The following is an 18,657-nucleotide window of genomic DNA, read 5'->3' on the forward strand; positions in this document are numbered from 1 at the left end:
GTAATTTATTATTATTATTATTATTATATTATTATTATTATTATTATTATTATTATTATTATTATTATTATTTTCCTTATTCAGAACTCCTAGGGTGACTAATTCATATTTCCCCTCTTTCTTCTTCGGGTTCTTCCGTTTTTGTGCTTTTGTCTCTAATATTTGCCACTTGATCCAAGAGCAAGGCCAACGTGTGAAAATTAATTACTAATATTTAAGGACCAATTCAATAATACATTTCTTTGCTAAAAGTTAAATTCCTTGAAGTTTCAAGTTCAACTCTATGAATTATTAGGTAGTTTATTACTATCAAATGTTGTATTTTCTACCTGAAATTGTATTCCAGAACAAGTCCTAATAAAATCATACATTATTAATAAAATATGATGGAAAAAATGTTCCTTTCCTTTTTTAAAATAATTAATTATAATCATATCATATATAACCCATCTTCCTCCTCTAATTTCATGGTTATATTTTAAAATTGTTTTTGGACCTTATGTTGCTTACAATAAAGATTTTTTTTCTTTGAGAGAATAATCTTAAAAAATTACATTTATCGCCTAATTTTTTTCATCAAATGCAAACAAAGATAGAAATAAGATATGAATTTTAATAACGAATTTAAAATAATATACTACATAAATTTCTTGATACTTTATTAATGTTGTAATTTGTATGTATGACTTTAACAAAATTTACTGATTTTTTTGTTAATCATTATATTACACTCTTAATTCCCCTTTAGATATATAAACACAATAATTATTAAATTTTCCAAATTTTGACTCTCTAAATTATAAATTTTATACGTAGAAAAATCCGCGGGTGGGTAGTTGCGGCGATCTAGTTTAATTATTAATGATAATAACATACGTCTTAAAATAATTATTTGAAGGAAAATAATTAAAAAGGTTATATAAGGCCATGCAATGTACCGGTGAAATAATGCAATATTACATAAAAACAACTCTTTTTTGGGTCAAACAAAGACCAGCTTCATTTTCCTAGCTCCCCTCCTTTTTTTTTTTTTTTTTAATTTTCTTTTTTTTTTAAAAAAAAAACAGTGCGGCTTCCTTTTGCCATTATATATAAACCCCAAAGTTGAACGCCTAATTGTAGAAGAGAATTAAGGCATTACCACCACTTCTGAGTTCTGCTTGGAAGAAGAAATCCTAAATCTTTTATTTGTTTATTGAATTTTGAGTCTATGATTTGAAAATCCAAATTAGATTACTTTTGTTATCTTTTTTCCATATATACATCTTCGTCTACCTAACTTACCTTCATTTTGAAAAAAAAAAAATTCAAATTCCATTCATTCATTTCATTTTTCCACGAAGAAACTATTGTAGCGATGCAAAATTCGGAAAATCATCACCCACACCATCACCATCATCACTCGGATACGGAGGTTATAGGGAATGATAGAGCGTCGTACAGTGGTCCTTTAAGCGGACCGCTGAACAAACGAGGAGGAAAAAAGAGCGCGAGGTTTAATATACCGGAATCTACTGACATCGGAACTAGTGCAGGAGCCGGCGCCAAGTCCAATGACGATGCTTATGTGGAAATCACTCTCGATGTTCGTGAAGACTCTGTGGCTGTCCACAGTGTGAAAACTGCCGGCGGTGCTGACGTGGAAGATCCGGAGTTGGCTTTATTGGCTAAAGGTTTGGAGAAGAAATCTACCTTGGGAGCTTCACTTGTACGAAATGCTTCTTCGAGAATCCGGCAAGTGTCTCAAGAGCTCAAGCGATTGGCTTCCTTAAATAAGCGCCCAATTCCTACTGGAAGGTTCGACAGGAATAAATCAGCTGCTGCTCATGCTCTTAAAGGTCTTAAGTTCATCAGCAAAACTGACGGCGGCGCTGGATGGGCCGCCGTCGAGAAGCGGTTCGATGAGATTACTGCTTCAACTACTGGCTTGCTTCCTCGGGCCAAATTTGGAGAATGCATAGGTAAATTAAATGAATTATAGTCACAACAGACAATTATTTCGTGTTGTATACTTCATTTTAGTGTTACTTTTTCGTGTAGTTTTATTTTTCTTGAGCTTGTTAAAATGGAAAATGAAAATAAATTGTTTTTGAATGTTAGGTATGAATAAGGAGTCTAAGGAATTTGCTGGAGAGCTATATGATGCGCTTGCTCGAAGGAGAAACATCACAACTGATTCCATTAACAAAGCACAACTCAAAGAGTTCTGGGACCAAGTTGCAGATCAAAGTTTTGATACTCGACTTCAGACCTTCTTTGACATGTAAGGGTTAATTATCAGTTACAGTTCAATATTTATCTCATAAATTAAGCATCTCAGATTCAATCGTTCAGATCTAAATCGTGTGATGAATTTAATTAATACAGGGTTGATAAAGATGCAGATGGTAGAATCACAGAAGAAGAAGTCAGAGAGGTATTTCTGAATTCTGTTTTTTAATTTTTTTATTGTACGTCAGAAACTCGGTATGGCATTGACAAAGTCGATCATATATTATATTTTTTTTCTTCTATAATTTGTTTTGCGATTTGCAGATTATCGGCCTTAGTGCGTCTGCCAACAGGCTGTCAACTATCCAGAAACAATCTGATGAATACGCGGCAATGATCATGGAAGAGTTGGATCCTAATAACCTGGGATACATTATGGTAATTAAGAGGCATTAATAGTAAGCTTAAATTTATAGAACTAAATTGAAAATTAACTGTTGATGCTATGATATTCAACAGATTGAGAACTTGGAAATGCTTTTACTGCAAGCACCAAATCAAACGGTGCAGAGAGGAGGCGAAAGCCGGAACTTGAGTCAGATGCTAAGTCAGAAACTTAAGCACACACAAGAGCCAAATCCATTAGTGAGATGGTATAAGAGTTTTAAGTACTTTTTGCTGGATAATTGGCAAAGAGTTTGGGTATTGTTGTTGTGGATTGGAATCATGGCTGGTCTATTTACTTGGAAGTATATTCAGTATAAACAAAAAGCTGCATATGGTGTTATGGGTCCCTGTGTGTGTCTTGCTAAGGGTGCTGCTGAGACAATCAAGCTCAACATGGCTATCATTTTACTCCCAGTTTGCAGAAACACAATTACCTGGCTTCGTAACAAGACCAGATTAGGTTCTGCAGTTCCTTTCGATGATAATCTCAATTTTCACAAAGTAAGTTGATTAATTGTGCACAAGTCTAATGTCCAAATGATTATAGTTTTATCTATAAGACGTTTGAGTAGTCGATGGCTCATTACAGGAAACTAATTGGTTCGTTTTCCTCTGTTTAGGTGATAGCAGTCGCGGTTGCACTTGGGGTTGCAATACACGGACTAGCTCATTTAACGTGTGATTTTCCTCGGCTTCTGAATGCTAGTGAAGAAGCATATGAACCAATGATATACTATTTTGGAGAACAGCCCGAAAGCTATTGGTGGTTTGTTAAGGGAGTTGAAGGGGTAACTGGAATTATAATGGTGATCCTAATGGCAATAGCTTTTACCCTAGCAACCCCATGGTTTAGAAGGGGCAGAGTCAGTTTCCCTAAACCATTTCACAAGCTCACTGGATTCAATGCCTTTTGGTACTCACACCATCTGTTTATCATTGTCTACACTCTACTTATTGTCCATGGAGAAAAACTATACATAACCAAAACTTGGTACAAGAGAACGGTTAGTAAAATGTTCAAAACCTTTTATTTTCATTTAAGTTTCTAAGTTGATGAATGTTTGCTAAAATTTAAATTGATTATTCATAATTGGCAGACATGGATGTACCTTACTGTCCCACTAGCACTCTATGCTGGTGAAAGGTTGCTTAGAGCATTCAGGTCAAGCATCAAAGCCGTTAAGATTTTGAAGGTAAATCCAATCCGACAAAAGTGTCGTGCTCTTAATAATTCAAGATAAATTTACATTTTAGTCCCTCAGTAATTAACAAATTTCAGTTTTAGTCCAAATGATACACAATTAAATTATTCAGCTTCCCATATGTTTTATATGCTTAATTTATTTTGTTACTTCACAGTTGGGATGATAAAATAAATTAAATAATGTAATGTATTTTCTATATAAAGGGATAAAAAATGCAATTATCTTATATTCCATATAATCGTGACTTCATAAAAATGAAAATAGACAAACTAATTAATTGTGGAATTTGTAGGTGGCTGTGTATCCAGGAAATGTGTTGGCCCTTCACATGTCAAAACCACAAGGCTACAAATACAAAAGTGGGCAATACATGTTTGTCAACTGTGCTGCGGTTTCACCATTTGAATGGTAGGTGAAACTTTTTTTATTTAATTATTAAAATAATGGAATCAACCCATCCATTTTTTATTATATATTTCTCATGTCATAATAAACGTGACCAAGTCATGAATTTTTGGTATCCTTTAATTACTTCGTCTCTGCAGTATTTGCTGACTTATGGATAAACATTAATATAAAATTTCAGGCATCCATTTTCCATTACTTCGGCCCCAGGAGATGACTATCTCAGTGTCCATATTAGAACTCTTGGTGATTGGACCAGACAACTTAAAACTGTTTTCTCCGAGGTAATTACTAATTAGTCCATTTAAATATAATTATATATTACTTAAATCCTTAAACCAAAATATCTAGTTAATTAAAATAGTGGAGGCATGATTGTTCCACTTTGGATGACAGCTTTAAAAGCCGTCTCTTATATTTTTTCTTTATGTCGTTTTTTCCCAAAAAGTAAATGTTAATTCCACTATGTTAGTTTTAATTATTGATCTTCCTGAATTAATTATTAGTAATTTTTGGTCTTTGTTAGGTTTGCCAGCCACCACCTAATGGGAAAAGTGGACTCCTTAGAGCTGACTACTTGCAAGGAGAGAATAATCCAAAGTAAGTCCTTTTCCATTCTATAATCATCTTTTTAAGCACACTGAAATGCAGAATTAAATTAAAAAAACTCTCACCTTAATATCCGGGGATATTATTCTTATAATACAAACTTTTTGATAATTTAATACTGCAAATGTAATTAGTTTAGAACTTAAAGTGATCGTGATTGGTCTGGTCTGGTACCTATAACAAACCTGTAGTCAGTTTTATCCTAAAGAAATCTGTACACGTTTTGAATGGACCACTTCTTAAAGTACTACAGGATTATTATTTTGTGAAATTACCGGGATAGGGACAAGGAGGGATAAAACAGAACTCAATTATTGCTTGATATTTCTAAGGACACAAAAAAGAACCATTTGCTTGCAAGATATTTTTCTAGTTAAGAATTAATTTTACATATATCTACAATTTTTAATATGCTATAGAAGGTTACTTGTTTAATTTCTCAAATTACAAAATTTTATTATTATTATACATAATTACTTCTAATTGCCTTCTAGATAATTCAAAAAATAGTGCAATAACATTTTTAAGAGTCCAAATAACATCATATAAGGTGGAAGTTAAACTCTACCATGAAAATTTAATTAAATGGCATAGCTAATGGTAATCATATGTAATTGGCAGTTTCCCAAGAGTGTTAATTGATGGACCATACGGAGCACCAGCACAAGACTACAAGCAGTATGAGGTGGTTTTATTGGTGGGTCTTGGAATTGGAGCCACACCAATGATCAGTATCGTTAAAGACATTGTCAACAACATGAAGGCCATGGACGAAGAAGAAAATTCCTTGGAAAATGGGCACGGGATGTCCAATGCAGCACAAAATGCTAGCCCAAATATGGCACAGAAGAGGGGTAAATCAGGTTCAGCAAGTGGAAGAAATAGCTTCAATACAAGGAGGGCATATTTCTATTGGGTCACAAGAGAACAAGGTTCATTTGACTGGTTCAAAGGTATAATGAATGAAGCTGCTGAAATGGATCATAAGGGAGTAATTGAAATGCACAATTATTGTACAAGTGTTTATGAAGAAGGTGATGCTCGTTCTGCTCTTATTACTATGCTTCAGTCACTTCATCATGCCAAAAATGGTGTAGACATTGTTTCTGGCACGAGAGTTAAGTCACACTTTGCTAAGCCTAATTGGAGAAACGTCTACAAACGCATTGCTCTCAACCACCCAGAGGCTAAAGTTGGTGAGTACTATTAATCAATCTTCTTTCTTTTGACTTTGGTGTCTTTATGTCCTTGTGAGAGTTGAAAAAAGCATGTTCAATTGATAAGTTTTTCTTTGTGAAAGCAATTGGCACTAGTGTCATTTTCAAATCCATTTCATGACATATATTGTCGATGGCTAACTCGTTTTCCCTTTTTTGACAATTTGCAGGAGTGTTCTACTGTGGGGCACCGGCACTAACGAAAGAGCTAAAACAACACGCATTGGATTTTTCACACAAGACATCCACCAAGTTTGATTTCCATAAAGAAAATTTTTGATCCATCAAAGAATTCCTCAAAACTGCCACGGACACTAAGTTGTTTTTCTAGAATCCACCACCTCTCTCTATTATGTACAGATAATGATGCACACCAAGTTGATATATATTAATTGTGGTTGTAATATTAGTCTATTACAAAAAATAAGATTTTTTAAAAGTATATAGATAAGATGCTGAAGGAATTAAGAATGTTCTCTTGGAGAGGCAGGCAGAAGATAGTGGAGTTGAACCTGTTTTAATGGGTGCCACCCACCACTAAATTTGGATTTTACATTATAATTGCATAGAGGAAGGTGGTTGTCATCATTGGTTTTTGTTATTGTTTATTTTTTGTACTCTTTTACGTGGTGGAAGAGAGAGTCAACTAGTCACCTACTTAGTAATTATTGACCATGATTTGTGGATGTTTAATAGTTTCCAGTAATAATTGTATACTAGGCCTTCTTGTATAAAACAGAGCTATACAGTTTGAATACCATAACTTGATTTCTATAAGATTATTCTTTTTAGAGGCACGTGGATGACAAATGCAGTGATAATATGGATCTTGAATTGCTTGGTTTGCTTTTAAAAAAAAGTTAGAACCCCAATCATGCACACCAAAAAATGAACTTCATACAATCTAAATTTAAATATCTACGGCACACACTTTATATATAATATATATACAATAATAAAAAGTATAATCTCTTTTCTTATTTCCCGAATACTAAGGAGACCATGTTATTTGATTTGCTGCAATGATAATTGGTATATAAATTATCCTAGAAGTGAAAAGATTCGTAAAAAGAAGTAATCCGATTATTTTTACACAAAAACAATATCTCATATGTTTCATTATACTGCTAAAGAGGAAAACTGGGGTTTTAGCGTGGGGATGGGGGGATAAACTTAAATGAAGACAATAAACCAATAGTTTCACAAAGTTGAGTCCTCAGAACTTTTAAACTATGAGATATTAGAAATATTAAACACAGGAAGAAAAAAAATCCGAAATTGATCATTTATCCAACTACCAGATATTGACAATGAAAGCAAAATTACAAGATAACGGCGAAAACGGTAATATTATAACATGAAAACAACAACAGAAGACAATGACAAATATTACTGCAAGTACAGAATATGAAACATGATACTTAAATTGTTTTACACTAGCCTATAATGTGGTGTAGTAATGAATGATTGCTTCCCCAAAAGAATATTGAAGCATTGTGCGCCAACTCGGATTCAACAAATTTCAGCCGGAGGACATGCCCGTTTGTTGTTCGTTTTAAGATTAAAATTGTATATTTGAATATAGTATGATTCTTGAGAGAGTATATTTAAATTTGAATGCTAACTTATTAAAATTATTTTCTTGTACTACATTAAATTGTGTATAATTAAATGCACTCAGTGTTGTCCCATAATCATATACAAAAACGTAATTAGTCATGGGACAGATGGAAGTAAAGGGATATTGATAGTGCTTCAACTTGACCTCTAATTTAATTATTTATTTATGACTAAAGACGTTTAAAAAGAGTGGATATTATCATTAAACCCCACCACTCGCACAAAGATATACCGGTGAATATAGTGGTACTCCATCCACCAACTTCAAATCATAGATTAGTTGGTCTTTTGACGTCCCACAACAATATAGAAGCTAAAAGATGGGATACAGGAAGGCTTATAGTGGCTTTTCACACAACCGTTTGGTGCCGAACGGCACACAAATGCAGAATAGACAAAATTGTAGTTTCGAAGGACATGTTTTCTACAGCACCACTAAGAATTTCCTGCACTGATGAGCAAAACTCATCAAAAACTGATTACTTATTTATTTGATGGGTCATCATATACAGCGGTGGGCCAAAAGACTATTTTGATGCACCAGGAAAAGGAACGAAGACTGACCAAAACTGAAGCAAAGGAAAAAAAAAGTGAAGAATATGGTGAAAGCTTGCAAACTAGCTAAAAGCCATATTTCCCACTAATATTTGAGGAAATAATGTCTCACTCTTCATGAAGTAAAAAAGAGGAATAAAGAACTCACTAACAAGTCTTTGGCTTTCTAGTCTAGTCTATCATAAAAGTCTCTTTACCTCACGCAAGGTAAGGTAAGGTCCGCGTACATTCACCTTCCCCAAACCCCACTTATGAGATCACACTAGTGGGGGGTATGTTGTTGTTGTACTAACAAGTCTTTCTAGTCTCTCGAAGTGTACCTATGTAATCTCCTCCCTGAATGCTAGGTGGACGATGATACGTCAGTACATCACTCTTCTTGAAGTTAGAACTATGGTTTGATGTACTCATCTTTCAAAATGTAAGGATGCATCAGAATTTAACTAATTGAACTTGTCGTTCCTGAGTTTGGTATTTCCAGTTCATTTCCCGGCACAAGTTCATTCTTTATAATGTGTCACTGTCAACTGTCAAAGATTAAGCTACAAAGACCTTTCCCAGACAAAATCCTTAAATCTTTGATAAATTGTAGCATATATAGTTCAAAGCTCTTCATTTCAAAATCTAATAAGGCATATCACAAGGTATGGTGGTAATCATGATCATCCAGAGTTGTTAATAGTTCAAGACTGTTAGGATTAAAGTAAAATGTAGAACATCTTATGCACAGTTATCTTATGAAAAGACAGCATGCTAGAGAATTAGAGATGCCAAAACAACATAGAACGAGAAGACGGACCTCTGCATACTGAAAGCTTTCTGCTTGAAAAGGATTTTCCTAGTTATCTTTTCCTCTTTAGCCTCTGAAAGTTTGGTTTTATGGGCTGGCTCAAAACAATTACCTGACTGTCAGTATTACTGGGTCCAAAGGGGATCAAAGGCTTCTTTACTGAAGAGATTGACACTGTTTGGAAACTTGACAATGTAGGGGAAGCTGCTTTTCTTTTCAGCTGCTTTGGTATCTCCAGTCTTTCAAGGATTCGTGAAGTTTTATCATCAAGTTTCCCAGTACTTTGAGGGGGAGATGAAACCTCCTTATGCAACTTCGGCTTGGAGAGACAGGCGGGAGAAGACATCTTTGGCATCTCTAATACAACCAGCTGTTCCCATTCTTCTGTAATTTTTGCACCAAGTTTACCATCAGCCAAAATGCTATCCAGCATGTTTTCTTCTATAACCTCCACATTGTTGGCTTGTACTGATAAATCCTCTACCACAGGGTCTTGCAGAGCTGTGTTTGATGCAGTCACCAGTTCTTTAGCCTTAGCAGGTATTGCCCTGAGACAGCCGAACTATTAAGATGAAGGTCCATGACCAGCCAATGAAAATATCGAAAAGAAGCAATTGACTCAATGCCTATATAATGCTAATGTACATGTGATCATCATGGATGGTGATTAGCAGATGGTGATCAGACTGCTAAGGCTAAAGCTAAGAAGCTAAACTTGTTATAAGAGTTGAAATGAAATTTGCTGTGGATCTTACTAAAAGCAAATAGCTCCTGATCGAAGTAGCTGACTTCTTCCATCTCCCTAATGCAAACGACTAATAAGATAGCATAGTTCTTTGCGAAGAATTAGTATGCGCTATAGTTCACCTAGATCAGAAGAGTGTAATTAAGGTTAAGGGCTTGAGAGGATGCTAGCTGAACAAATTAGCTACAATGATGCCCTATCAATAACTAAAAAAGGCAACAAGCACCTAGAACTCAAATGGATGCTGTGAAGTAATCAACAGTACCATCAGCAAGTTAGGGCAGCTCTCAATAGACCACCAGAAATCTTTCAGGTCTATTATTGGCAGAAGATGAAAAGGAATGAACTTCAAGAAACAGCCAATGCTATATTGTATGTGAACTATATTGAAAGAACTCTACAGGAGAGAAAAAAAAAAGTTACCCAAATTGTAGGCTCTCTTTGACAAGCAAGTTTAGTCTTTGATGGAACCCCCTGTCGTGCTGAACTGGATCGTAATTTCTTAACTCGATCTGGAATATAATAACAAAGAGCATCAATTTAACTCGAGATGTACCAAAATGACTTTCCTCTATGCACCAAGGAAGCACACTCAGCCCTTTCTTAATGCCTAGCAAAGTGCAAACACATTAGAGATAGAGCTACATTATCATTAATGAGAAGAATGTGTAACAGCAAATACTTCAGAGAAATAAAAATGAGATCCAGTTAATGGCGCTTGATGTATTTACAGATGGATGCTACTTCATCTTTGATCTCATGAATGCATGTAATTTGGCATTTCTCCCAGTAACAAATGAAGAGGCATTGGTAGAATCAACAAAAAGTATAGGAATAGAATATCCCTAATGAAACAGACCTTAAGCAAAGAGGCCTGCAGAGAATTTTCAATATCCTTGTTGACTGGGATGCAAGCAATATTAGTGATGTCAGGAATAGGCAAAACTTCCTCTGATCCAGCAAGCCTCTGCAAATAATTATGCAGTGACATCACAAAATAAAGAGTAGAGAATCATCTAGTAGGATAGATGAACATGTTAAGACAAAAATAATGCAGAGATCACCGGAACAAAGTAATATTCCCACTGCAGATTATAACGATGGTGACACATTGGACTTGAGTACAACAACAAATCTAGAAGGCAGAGAGGCTTTTCCGATAGACATTGGACTCCAGTGTCAAACAGAAAACAATAAGATATTAAACGAAAAAAATATCATCATCAACAAATAACAACAACAATAACTAATTGCATGTTCTCCTTGGTGGCATACTGCAAGTTAAACCTAGTAAGAATTATCGGTCACATGATTTATTTATTTTTAAACGAGAAGGAAAGAAAGCACTAATGCTTGATTAAAATGAAGAGAAGCAGAAGAGAAAAGCAGATGTTGTTGACTTCTTTTTCGAAGGAAATTAAAGACTCAGATGTTAAAGGGACAGTGGACTTACTCTTAGAATCATCACTCCTTTCTCTGAAGGTAAAAGAATATAATAGCACAGGAAGGAAGTTTGCTTTGCTGTCTCTATATTACAATTTGATGAGCAAACTAAACCCTGGTCAAGGGAGTGCAGTATACCACACAGCACGCGAAAAACTGCCAAATCACAAAGTCAGATGAAGATCTCTTCATAGTTCATGATGGAGTATTCACAGTTTAATCTCAACGACTGAGTAACAGAACATTTTATAAGCTGAACAAGTATATATAATATATATGTAAATACATCCCAAGAAATGATGGTAGGACTTCTGCTTACGTTTAACATTTAGCTCTGATACATCAGTATCAACCAACTCAGAGAAGGCTGGGGTAACAATGTAGGAAGCACCTAAAATAATCCCTGTCAAGTAACAAAAGCTGATATTGAGTGTAGATCACCAATGATCAGAAAAGGTAACAAATGCATGTTCAAATTAGGTGCCAACTGATGAATCACATGCACCATGAGAATCTCCAAGTGAGGTAATGAATGCAAAGATAGGGTATTAATATGAGTTTTGTCTTTGTTAGGACTTTGAATTCTCATAACTAATATAGTTCCAATTGAAATAGACATGAAGAGTCGAAATTCTTAACATTGGCATCAAAGTCATAAACTAGATCAATCATATATTATCATCTCAGAAATAGCATATCTTGTATTCTTTTATTTTTAGTATGCAAATTTTAAAAGAGAATGCTTTTTATTCTCATCCAAACTTACCTTCATCAAGTGAGCTCAAGTTAGTTCTTTCAATGACATTGAAGTTAATTGGTAAAGGAACTTTCTGAAGGTCCTGGCAACACTGAAAAGAGGGCATATAGAGGATTGTATGTTCTCCTATCTTCACTGAGCTATCAACCAAATCCAGTACTCCAAGCTCAACACCAGTTACTGGACAAGAAGGCATATCGGTCGGGATTGTTCTTGAGTTGTCAAATGGAATGCCATGACACCTGCATGACTGTCAAAAGAGTGATAACTCTAAGAAATTTCACCAAAGAATTACCGCTAACTACAAGAAAATAAATGATGTATACTCCTGCAAACCCAGGGGAAGTAAAAGAGGGTTTTCTGATGCAATTAATGGCAGGGATATCAATAACATTCAAAGGTGGGGTAAGGTCTGCGTACACCCCTTTCCCCAGACCCTGTGAGATCACAATAGTATGTCGTTGCTGTTGTATCTAATGGTCAAAATCATAGAATCTAAAATATCAAATGTTGTCTAACCAACTCATTAGGCCATCACAGAACAGATAAGTAGTTTAAATACATCATAAAGCAAATCCAAAACTTAACAATTACCAATCAGTTAAAGAATGTAACTTTTTATTTTATAAGAATCAGTAAAAAAATGTAACTTAGCAGTAGGAAGAACCCTAAACAGAGAGAACACAGCGATTTTACTGAAGAATCAATAGTTCTTATAATCCAACTCATCAAGACTTTCAACTTTAAAATAAGAAGGCATTCTTATGACCTATTTAGAAATAAATCAATTGTTTTGCATAATATCCTAATGAACTTATTTATACCTTACAAGGAACGAATTCATCAATTATCTGATTGAAAGAGGTGCACAAGTTGCAGGATATCTGATTTGTTGAGCCTAAAAGATTGATCTTAAAGACAAAACGAGCCTGTATTTGTTCTTCCAAGCCCTCCTTCAGTTCCTGAAACCATTTCTTTACCAAGCCAGACAAAGCATGTGCATCTGCACATCTATTCGTTATAGATAATAAGAAAAGAAAAATTGACTCTCCCAGAAAATTACACAATAATGTGAACTCATGCATTGAACTAAATGAAGGAGATTTAACCTTTGAAGATCAAATTTATGAAATCAGTCGAGGATATTTGACCTTTATAATCCATCAAGGGCAACATTAACCCCTTAGAAAACTCACGGAAGTACTAAGTTTAGGCTGCTTTTGTATTACTTAACAAGGATCCAAAGACATAAGGAAGGATGCGAAGAAGCACACATGAATAGGAAAGCTTGTCAGAGTATTATTTTTTAGAACTAAATGAGCATTAAAATCATTGTCACTGTTAAGTAGCTTGAATTACCGACAATTTTGGGTCTTATACAATCAGGAAGAATAGAATTGGCATTTCTGACGTCTTATCTAAAAGTTCACTTCCTACCCACTGAAAGCGTTGAGAACAAATTGATCTCTATGGTAACTTAGGTAACAGATACGATTCTAAGAATTTGGAATATAGAACCAACAAAGATAGCCCTTGCTCAATTAGATAATTTATTATATTTACCCTTGACAAGATGAAGATGAAGTAAATCATAAAATGAAATCACAGTGAACAACTCATCTAAAGATCCCTATAGGGAAGGATTAAGGAGTATTCATAACCTGGAATGTAGTTTTGAAAAGAACAGTTCTCGAGATCACCAATCTGCTTCAAGAATTTGTTAATACTTTCAGGAATATCAGCAAGATGACTTGAATTTTGCTCCAAGAAGACAAACTCTATTGATATACAGTTAGCTGCTGCATCCTGTCAGCAAAACCACAAGTTTTCTCAACCAAAAGCTTGCAGCTTAAACGGTTCATTTTCTGGCCACAGGCAAAACATTACCATGTGTTCATTTTCCTTCTAAATATAGTAGTGAAACTGAGCAACTAAGACATCTAACACTTGAAACACCAGAGAACAAAAGTAGAGTTGATAATGATAGAAATGCAGAGAGCAGATGCCCTCACCATGAGAACCTTTTTGGTAGCAGAGTCCAGGGTTTCAATTATGCAGGAACTGATCAAAACCACCTTTCTAGTAATATCTTTACTATGACCTCCCCATGAGTACAAAACTTTGTCATTTAGGATACTGCTAAGTTTCAAATCTGCAAGCGCCAAAAAGTGTCCACTCTAATTGTAACAAGAGCGATCAAATCGAATTAAGTGTGCGCATGTAGCAGCACATAAGCTTCAATACATTTACATTATAGAAAACTATAGACAAAAAAACACGTAAGAGTTACCGCTACAACATAGAGCTCCAGAACCGTTGAAATCAGGTAAAAAGGCATCAGAAGGCAAATTGTTCACAGCATGATGGAAATCTCGGAGACTGAAGTTTCCTCGTGGACTATAAGCTACCTTAAGCTGTGTATTACACCACTTATCAGTTCAAATGAATATTTTTACAAGTTTACCAGGTAAGCATGGTTGTAATTCGCATTTTGGACTAAATATGCATACACTAATTCGTACTAGAAATAGTGAAGAGATACTATGTTTACTTCATCAGTTCGTGAGAGTCGATTTTTGTACAAATAGCAAAGTCCAATGCGATCGAGCAGCGGTTTCGATCTCGAACTGCTTGTACTACTAGTCGGTGACGATATAGCATAGAAATTTGCAAGCTGTAACATCGACTGGTAGAGAAGAGAACATCGATCAGAAATTACAATGATAAGTATGCGACTTCAAGTGAAATTCGAAGGTCAAAGAAAAAACCGAAAACGCAATGTTTTGAACCAGCGAATCATTCAACAGATTGAATTGCCGTATAGATATTGTACATACGTAAATGTGAATATCTCACCTGCTTCAAATCGCGAAGCAATGGAGGAGATAAGCTCCGGAGATCCAACACGAAGCAAATAAACACCATTTTCTGGATTTTTCACTCCTACCTGCTACGTGCTCGCTCCTCTTTCCCGCTACGTTTTTCCTACGCCGCTCGCCTATTTATAAACTGGTTTTGGCGCCTAACCTCTCATCACCGGATTGTGTTTTTGAGGATTAGTAAATATCAAAATGACCCGATCCTTCAAATAAAGTTCACATGATCAAAATAATGCCTTCTAATTATAAATCATAAAATGGTTTAATTAATTATTCCCTCCATTTTGATTTCATTTTTTATGGCTTGACTGTAAATTTAAGAAATTTTAAAAAGTCAATTTAATATATATATTTAATAATATCAAAATGTTATTCAATCTTGGATTTTAAACAAATTGAAATAGAAAAATATGATTTTTTGACTAAAGAGGGTAGAATTGGATAGCATACGAGAGCATTGATTTTTTTAGGATTAACAATATTAGGATAAAATGCAAATTTATTTTATTTTGTGTTTAATTAGTAATACTTAATCTCGAGAACCATTTTGTATTAAAATGATGGGATTAACTATACCCTATAGAAGGTGAATAAGTAATCTCTGTCCAACCAAACGATCCTTTTAACAATTTAAGAATAACCCCGTCCACTCATTTAGTCGAAGACGTGGGTAAGGTAAAATGATAAATGTATCAACTACACTTCTACAAGTACAGAGATATGCTTTTGAAAAAATGAAGTTGAGAATATCTTATTCTGTTGGGTGCAGTAAAGATTAACAATTGGGTTAACACCATCCCAGAATAAAACTACCTACAAAAAGAAGTTGCAATTTGCAACTAGCTAAAATTAGTTGACACCATTAATAGAGGAAACAAGGCTCTTGTGTTCACTTGGAGCAGTAAGAATTTCAGATATGAACTTGATCAAAGAGCAGAGACCCCCTAAGAAGTTATGATCAATTACGCCTCTTCCTTCAATAACATGAGCAAAATCAATTAACTTGATTTGTCCACCTGGATTCTGTCCTTCCAATGCAAGTCCCTTTTCAAACATTATCAGAATTGAGCAAGAATAAAAATGGTACATTGTTTGATCCTCGAACCATGCTTTCATCTCTAGTAGCTGCGATAAAATGCCAGTAGAACCGCCATAAACAGTTGCTGCAAAAGCACAATCTGGTTGCATGTCCATGTCAGTCGATGTGTTAGAAGAAACAAACCTTTTCAGGATTAACTTGACTTCCTCTGCAGGAAGGTTCTGCACGGAAGTTCTTTCGGGTTTCCAGTAACCTGATTCTTTGTTTCCATATATTTGTATCCCTGATAACCTGAATCCTAAGGGAAGGCTCGATGTCTCTCTATCTTTTTTCAAGCACTTCTGGATGTACTCCTCAGATGCTTCCGGGCCCCAGGTTCTTGAACCCATTTTTATATCAACAATTGATGGATTGTCTCGACCAACAGAGAGATCCTCTAAAACTAAGTGGGGTTTCAAACCAGATCCATCAGATGCCTCTATGAGCTGAGTGCCAAAAAAGGTAGGGAAGAATTTGGAGATGTGTTCTGGAATCCTACTGTCAGAAGAGAATGATGTGTAGAATTTGAGCTCATTGGACCCTCGTTCATCGCCTTGGAGAGGTTTGTAGAAACGTCCTGATTCATCCACAAGTGGACCAAGCTTCCCATTGCCTGCTTTGTGCCCTGCAACTTGGTGGGGTGGGATCTTAAGCATCCTCACAGAAAGTGAAGCACAATTTAACAATCAAAATCTCCAATGCAGACGCCTTTCCTGTATATTGTAGAATAAGTTACAGTCAAAAAACCAAAATCTCGACTTTACTGACTTGCATTATTTTCAACAATAAGGAATTCATGTAGATTGAATTTCAATTTTTGGTATAGGTGTTGTTAGATATGACATATTTTGAATTAACTTTCATCAAGATCGCCATTAAAGTAAGGAATATATAAACAGCTGATTCTTCCATTAGCCACAGATCCCAATTCCCCCCAGCATAAACTATGTCATTGCTTCTCCTAAATTATAATAAAGGGAAGCAGCAATGTTCAGAGATAGGACTGCTTTCAGAGCCAAGTAATAGCATGACACACATTGTTTAATAGTCCATTCTTTCAAATTTTCTTTCCTCTATCTTCAACAAGGTAGGGGTTTGGTCTGACTACACACCATCCTCCCCAGACCGCACTTGTGGAATTATACTGGGTATGTTATTGTTGTTTCAATCTTCCTTTCCCCCAATTTCTACAGACAAAGTAGATAAAGAAGCTGCTTAATGAAACCAACTACACAAGTCAATGCCCAGACAATCATAACCGCATCGCCAATGGAAAATCCCCAAGTGACTGTAAGCTTGAAAAGCATAGGCCACCCAAGCTCTAGTCTTACCATCTCCATATAAAAATCTTGAAATGAGTTAAACTTCTCTGCTTACATCCAAATATCTCTATCAAATGCACAGTTTTTTCACAAGACAAACAACAGATAGTCATCATACAACGCTTGCTTTTTTCAGATAAAACATCTACAACATTCCTTCAAATATTCTCAAATGTTAAAAACAGGGGAATATTTTTTCTTGGAACAAATTTAACTTCAAATTTCATGATGTTTTTGTAAGTTGTTATTACATATGTTACCTAATCTCATTGCACATCCTAAAAGTAACTAAATTCTCTTATTTATTTAATAGCATCATATTTGATACACTAAAATTTCGGAGTGTAGATCATGAGTTCAAGCCATAGAAGCAACCACTAGTACTTGCATCAAGATGAACATGGGATGTTTCGTGCACGTGACTGCCCTTCCCCTTTACCAAGTGCTTAGATTAGTCATTTCATAAAGGTTAATCACAATCGATCTTATGGATATGTGCATGCTTTTGAGTTTTAATAAGTGTTGGCATATGGAAGAGTTATCCTTCTAGAAATGTAAAAACACTTGCTAAATAAACCAGATGGCAGATATGTCCCTCATTTCATTATAACAAAATAAAATCCAAATTTATTAACAGGAAAAAAAAGGTAGCGTAAAGTTTAGACAATACAAATCACCAAACCAGAAACATAAATAAACTCAATTCTGCTTATAAAATAAGAAGATCGCATCTAAGAAAAAGCAGGATTAAAGGATCTGCGATGAACAAGAGATAATATACGCCAAAGATTAAAACGAATTTCAATCCAAATAACAAAATTTCACCATATCATCGACAGCTTAAAAGAAAAACAAATCTGCAGAATGGAAAAAGAAATAATACTTACAGATTAGAGAATTTCGAGCACCGACTGAGCTTCGTATTTTGCTGGAGATCCTTTTATTTAATAAGAAAATGGGATTCCGATTAAGGGCATCCTACATGCAATTTATAGTAAATTGAGATAACTCGATGCTTTGGAAACTGCGATTTTCCAGAAAACGTGTCTTTATAAGGAAAAGGGAACTGATGTTGGGTCCTATTAGAGAATCCGCATCCCGTGAAATTAGAATCTGATCCTACATGGCTTTTTTCTCTTTTTAAAAAGTTCATTATTAATATTCCCCATAAAGTCAGATAAAAGATCTTTCAGTTTTTCATAACCACTACATCTTAACTAACTCTTAACTGTTTTTTTATTTTGCAATTGTAGAATATTCCTTGAATAAAGTCTTAAAAGATGGCTACTTGTTTAAGTGTTAGTTTTTTCCTTCTTTTTTTCTTCTAAAGTAATATTTTGACTCTTACAAAGGCAGCCACGTTAATTAAGAGAA

General features: G+C 34.9%; 3 protein-coding genes across 3 annotated transcripts; 1 reads left to right on the plus strand and 2 right to left on the minus strand.

Annotated features, from left to right (window-relative positions):
- Positions 1-1,117: 1,117 nt before the first annotated feature.
- Wfi1 (whitefly-induced gp91-phox) lies at positions 1,118-6,853 on the plus strand. Its single transcript, NM_001247342.2, is given in 12 exon segments — positions 1,118-1,961; positions 2,101-2,263; positions 2,368-2,416; positions 2,536-2,649; positions 2,731-3,159; positions 3,279-3,662; positions 3,756-3,851; positions 4,156-4,271; positions 4,450-4,552; positions 4,795-4,868; positions 5,499-6,073; positions 6,265-6,853. Coding segments are annotated over 12 exon segments (2,817 nt in total). The 5' UTR covers positions 1,118-1,357; the 3' UTR covers positions 6,375-6,853.
- A 2,012-nt stretch (positions 6,854-8,865) lies between these two features.
- Positions 8,866-15,124, minus strand: LOC101248375 (uncharacterized). The gene is made up of 12 exons (XM_010320379.4): positions 14,861-15,124; positions 14,556-14,690; positions 14,295-14,418; positions 14,017-14,156; positions 13,666-13,810; positions 12,829-13,007; positions 12,014-12,254; positions 11,567-11,650; positions 11,258-11,403; positions 10,664-10,771; positions 10,228-10,316; positions 8,866-9,607 (listed from the first exon to the last, which is right to left on the minus strand). The coding sequence occupies exons 1-12, from the start codon at positions 14,927-14,929 to the stop codon at positions 9,112-9,114; spliced, it is 1,956 nt and encodes a 651-aa protein (XP_010318681.2). The 5' UTR covers positions 14,930-15,124; the 3' UTR covers positions 8,866-9,111.
- A 359-nt stretch (positions 15,125-15,483) lies between these two features.
- On the minus strand, positions 15,484-18,550 carry LOC101247600 (inositol polyphosphate multikinase beta). Its single transcript, XM_004235815.5, has 2 exons — positions 18,171-18,550; positions 15,484-16,674 (listed from the first exon to the last, which is right to left on the minus strand). The coding sequence occupies exon 2, from the start codon at positions 16,615-16,617 to the stop codon at positions 15,733-15,735; it is 885 nt and encodes a 294-aa protein (XP_004235863.2). The 5' UTR covers positions 16,618-16,674; positions 18,171-18,550; the 3' UTR covers positions 15,484-15,732.
- Positions 18,551-18,657: the final 107 nt, after the last annotated feature.

Source organism: Solanum lycopersicum, chromosome 3, assembly GCF_036512215.1.
Source record: "Solanum lycopersicum chromosome 3, SLM_r2.1".
NCBI classification, from domain to species: Eukaryota; Viridiplantae; Streptophyta; class Magnoliopsida; order Solanales; family Solanaceae; genus Solanum; species Solanum lycopersicum.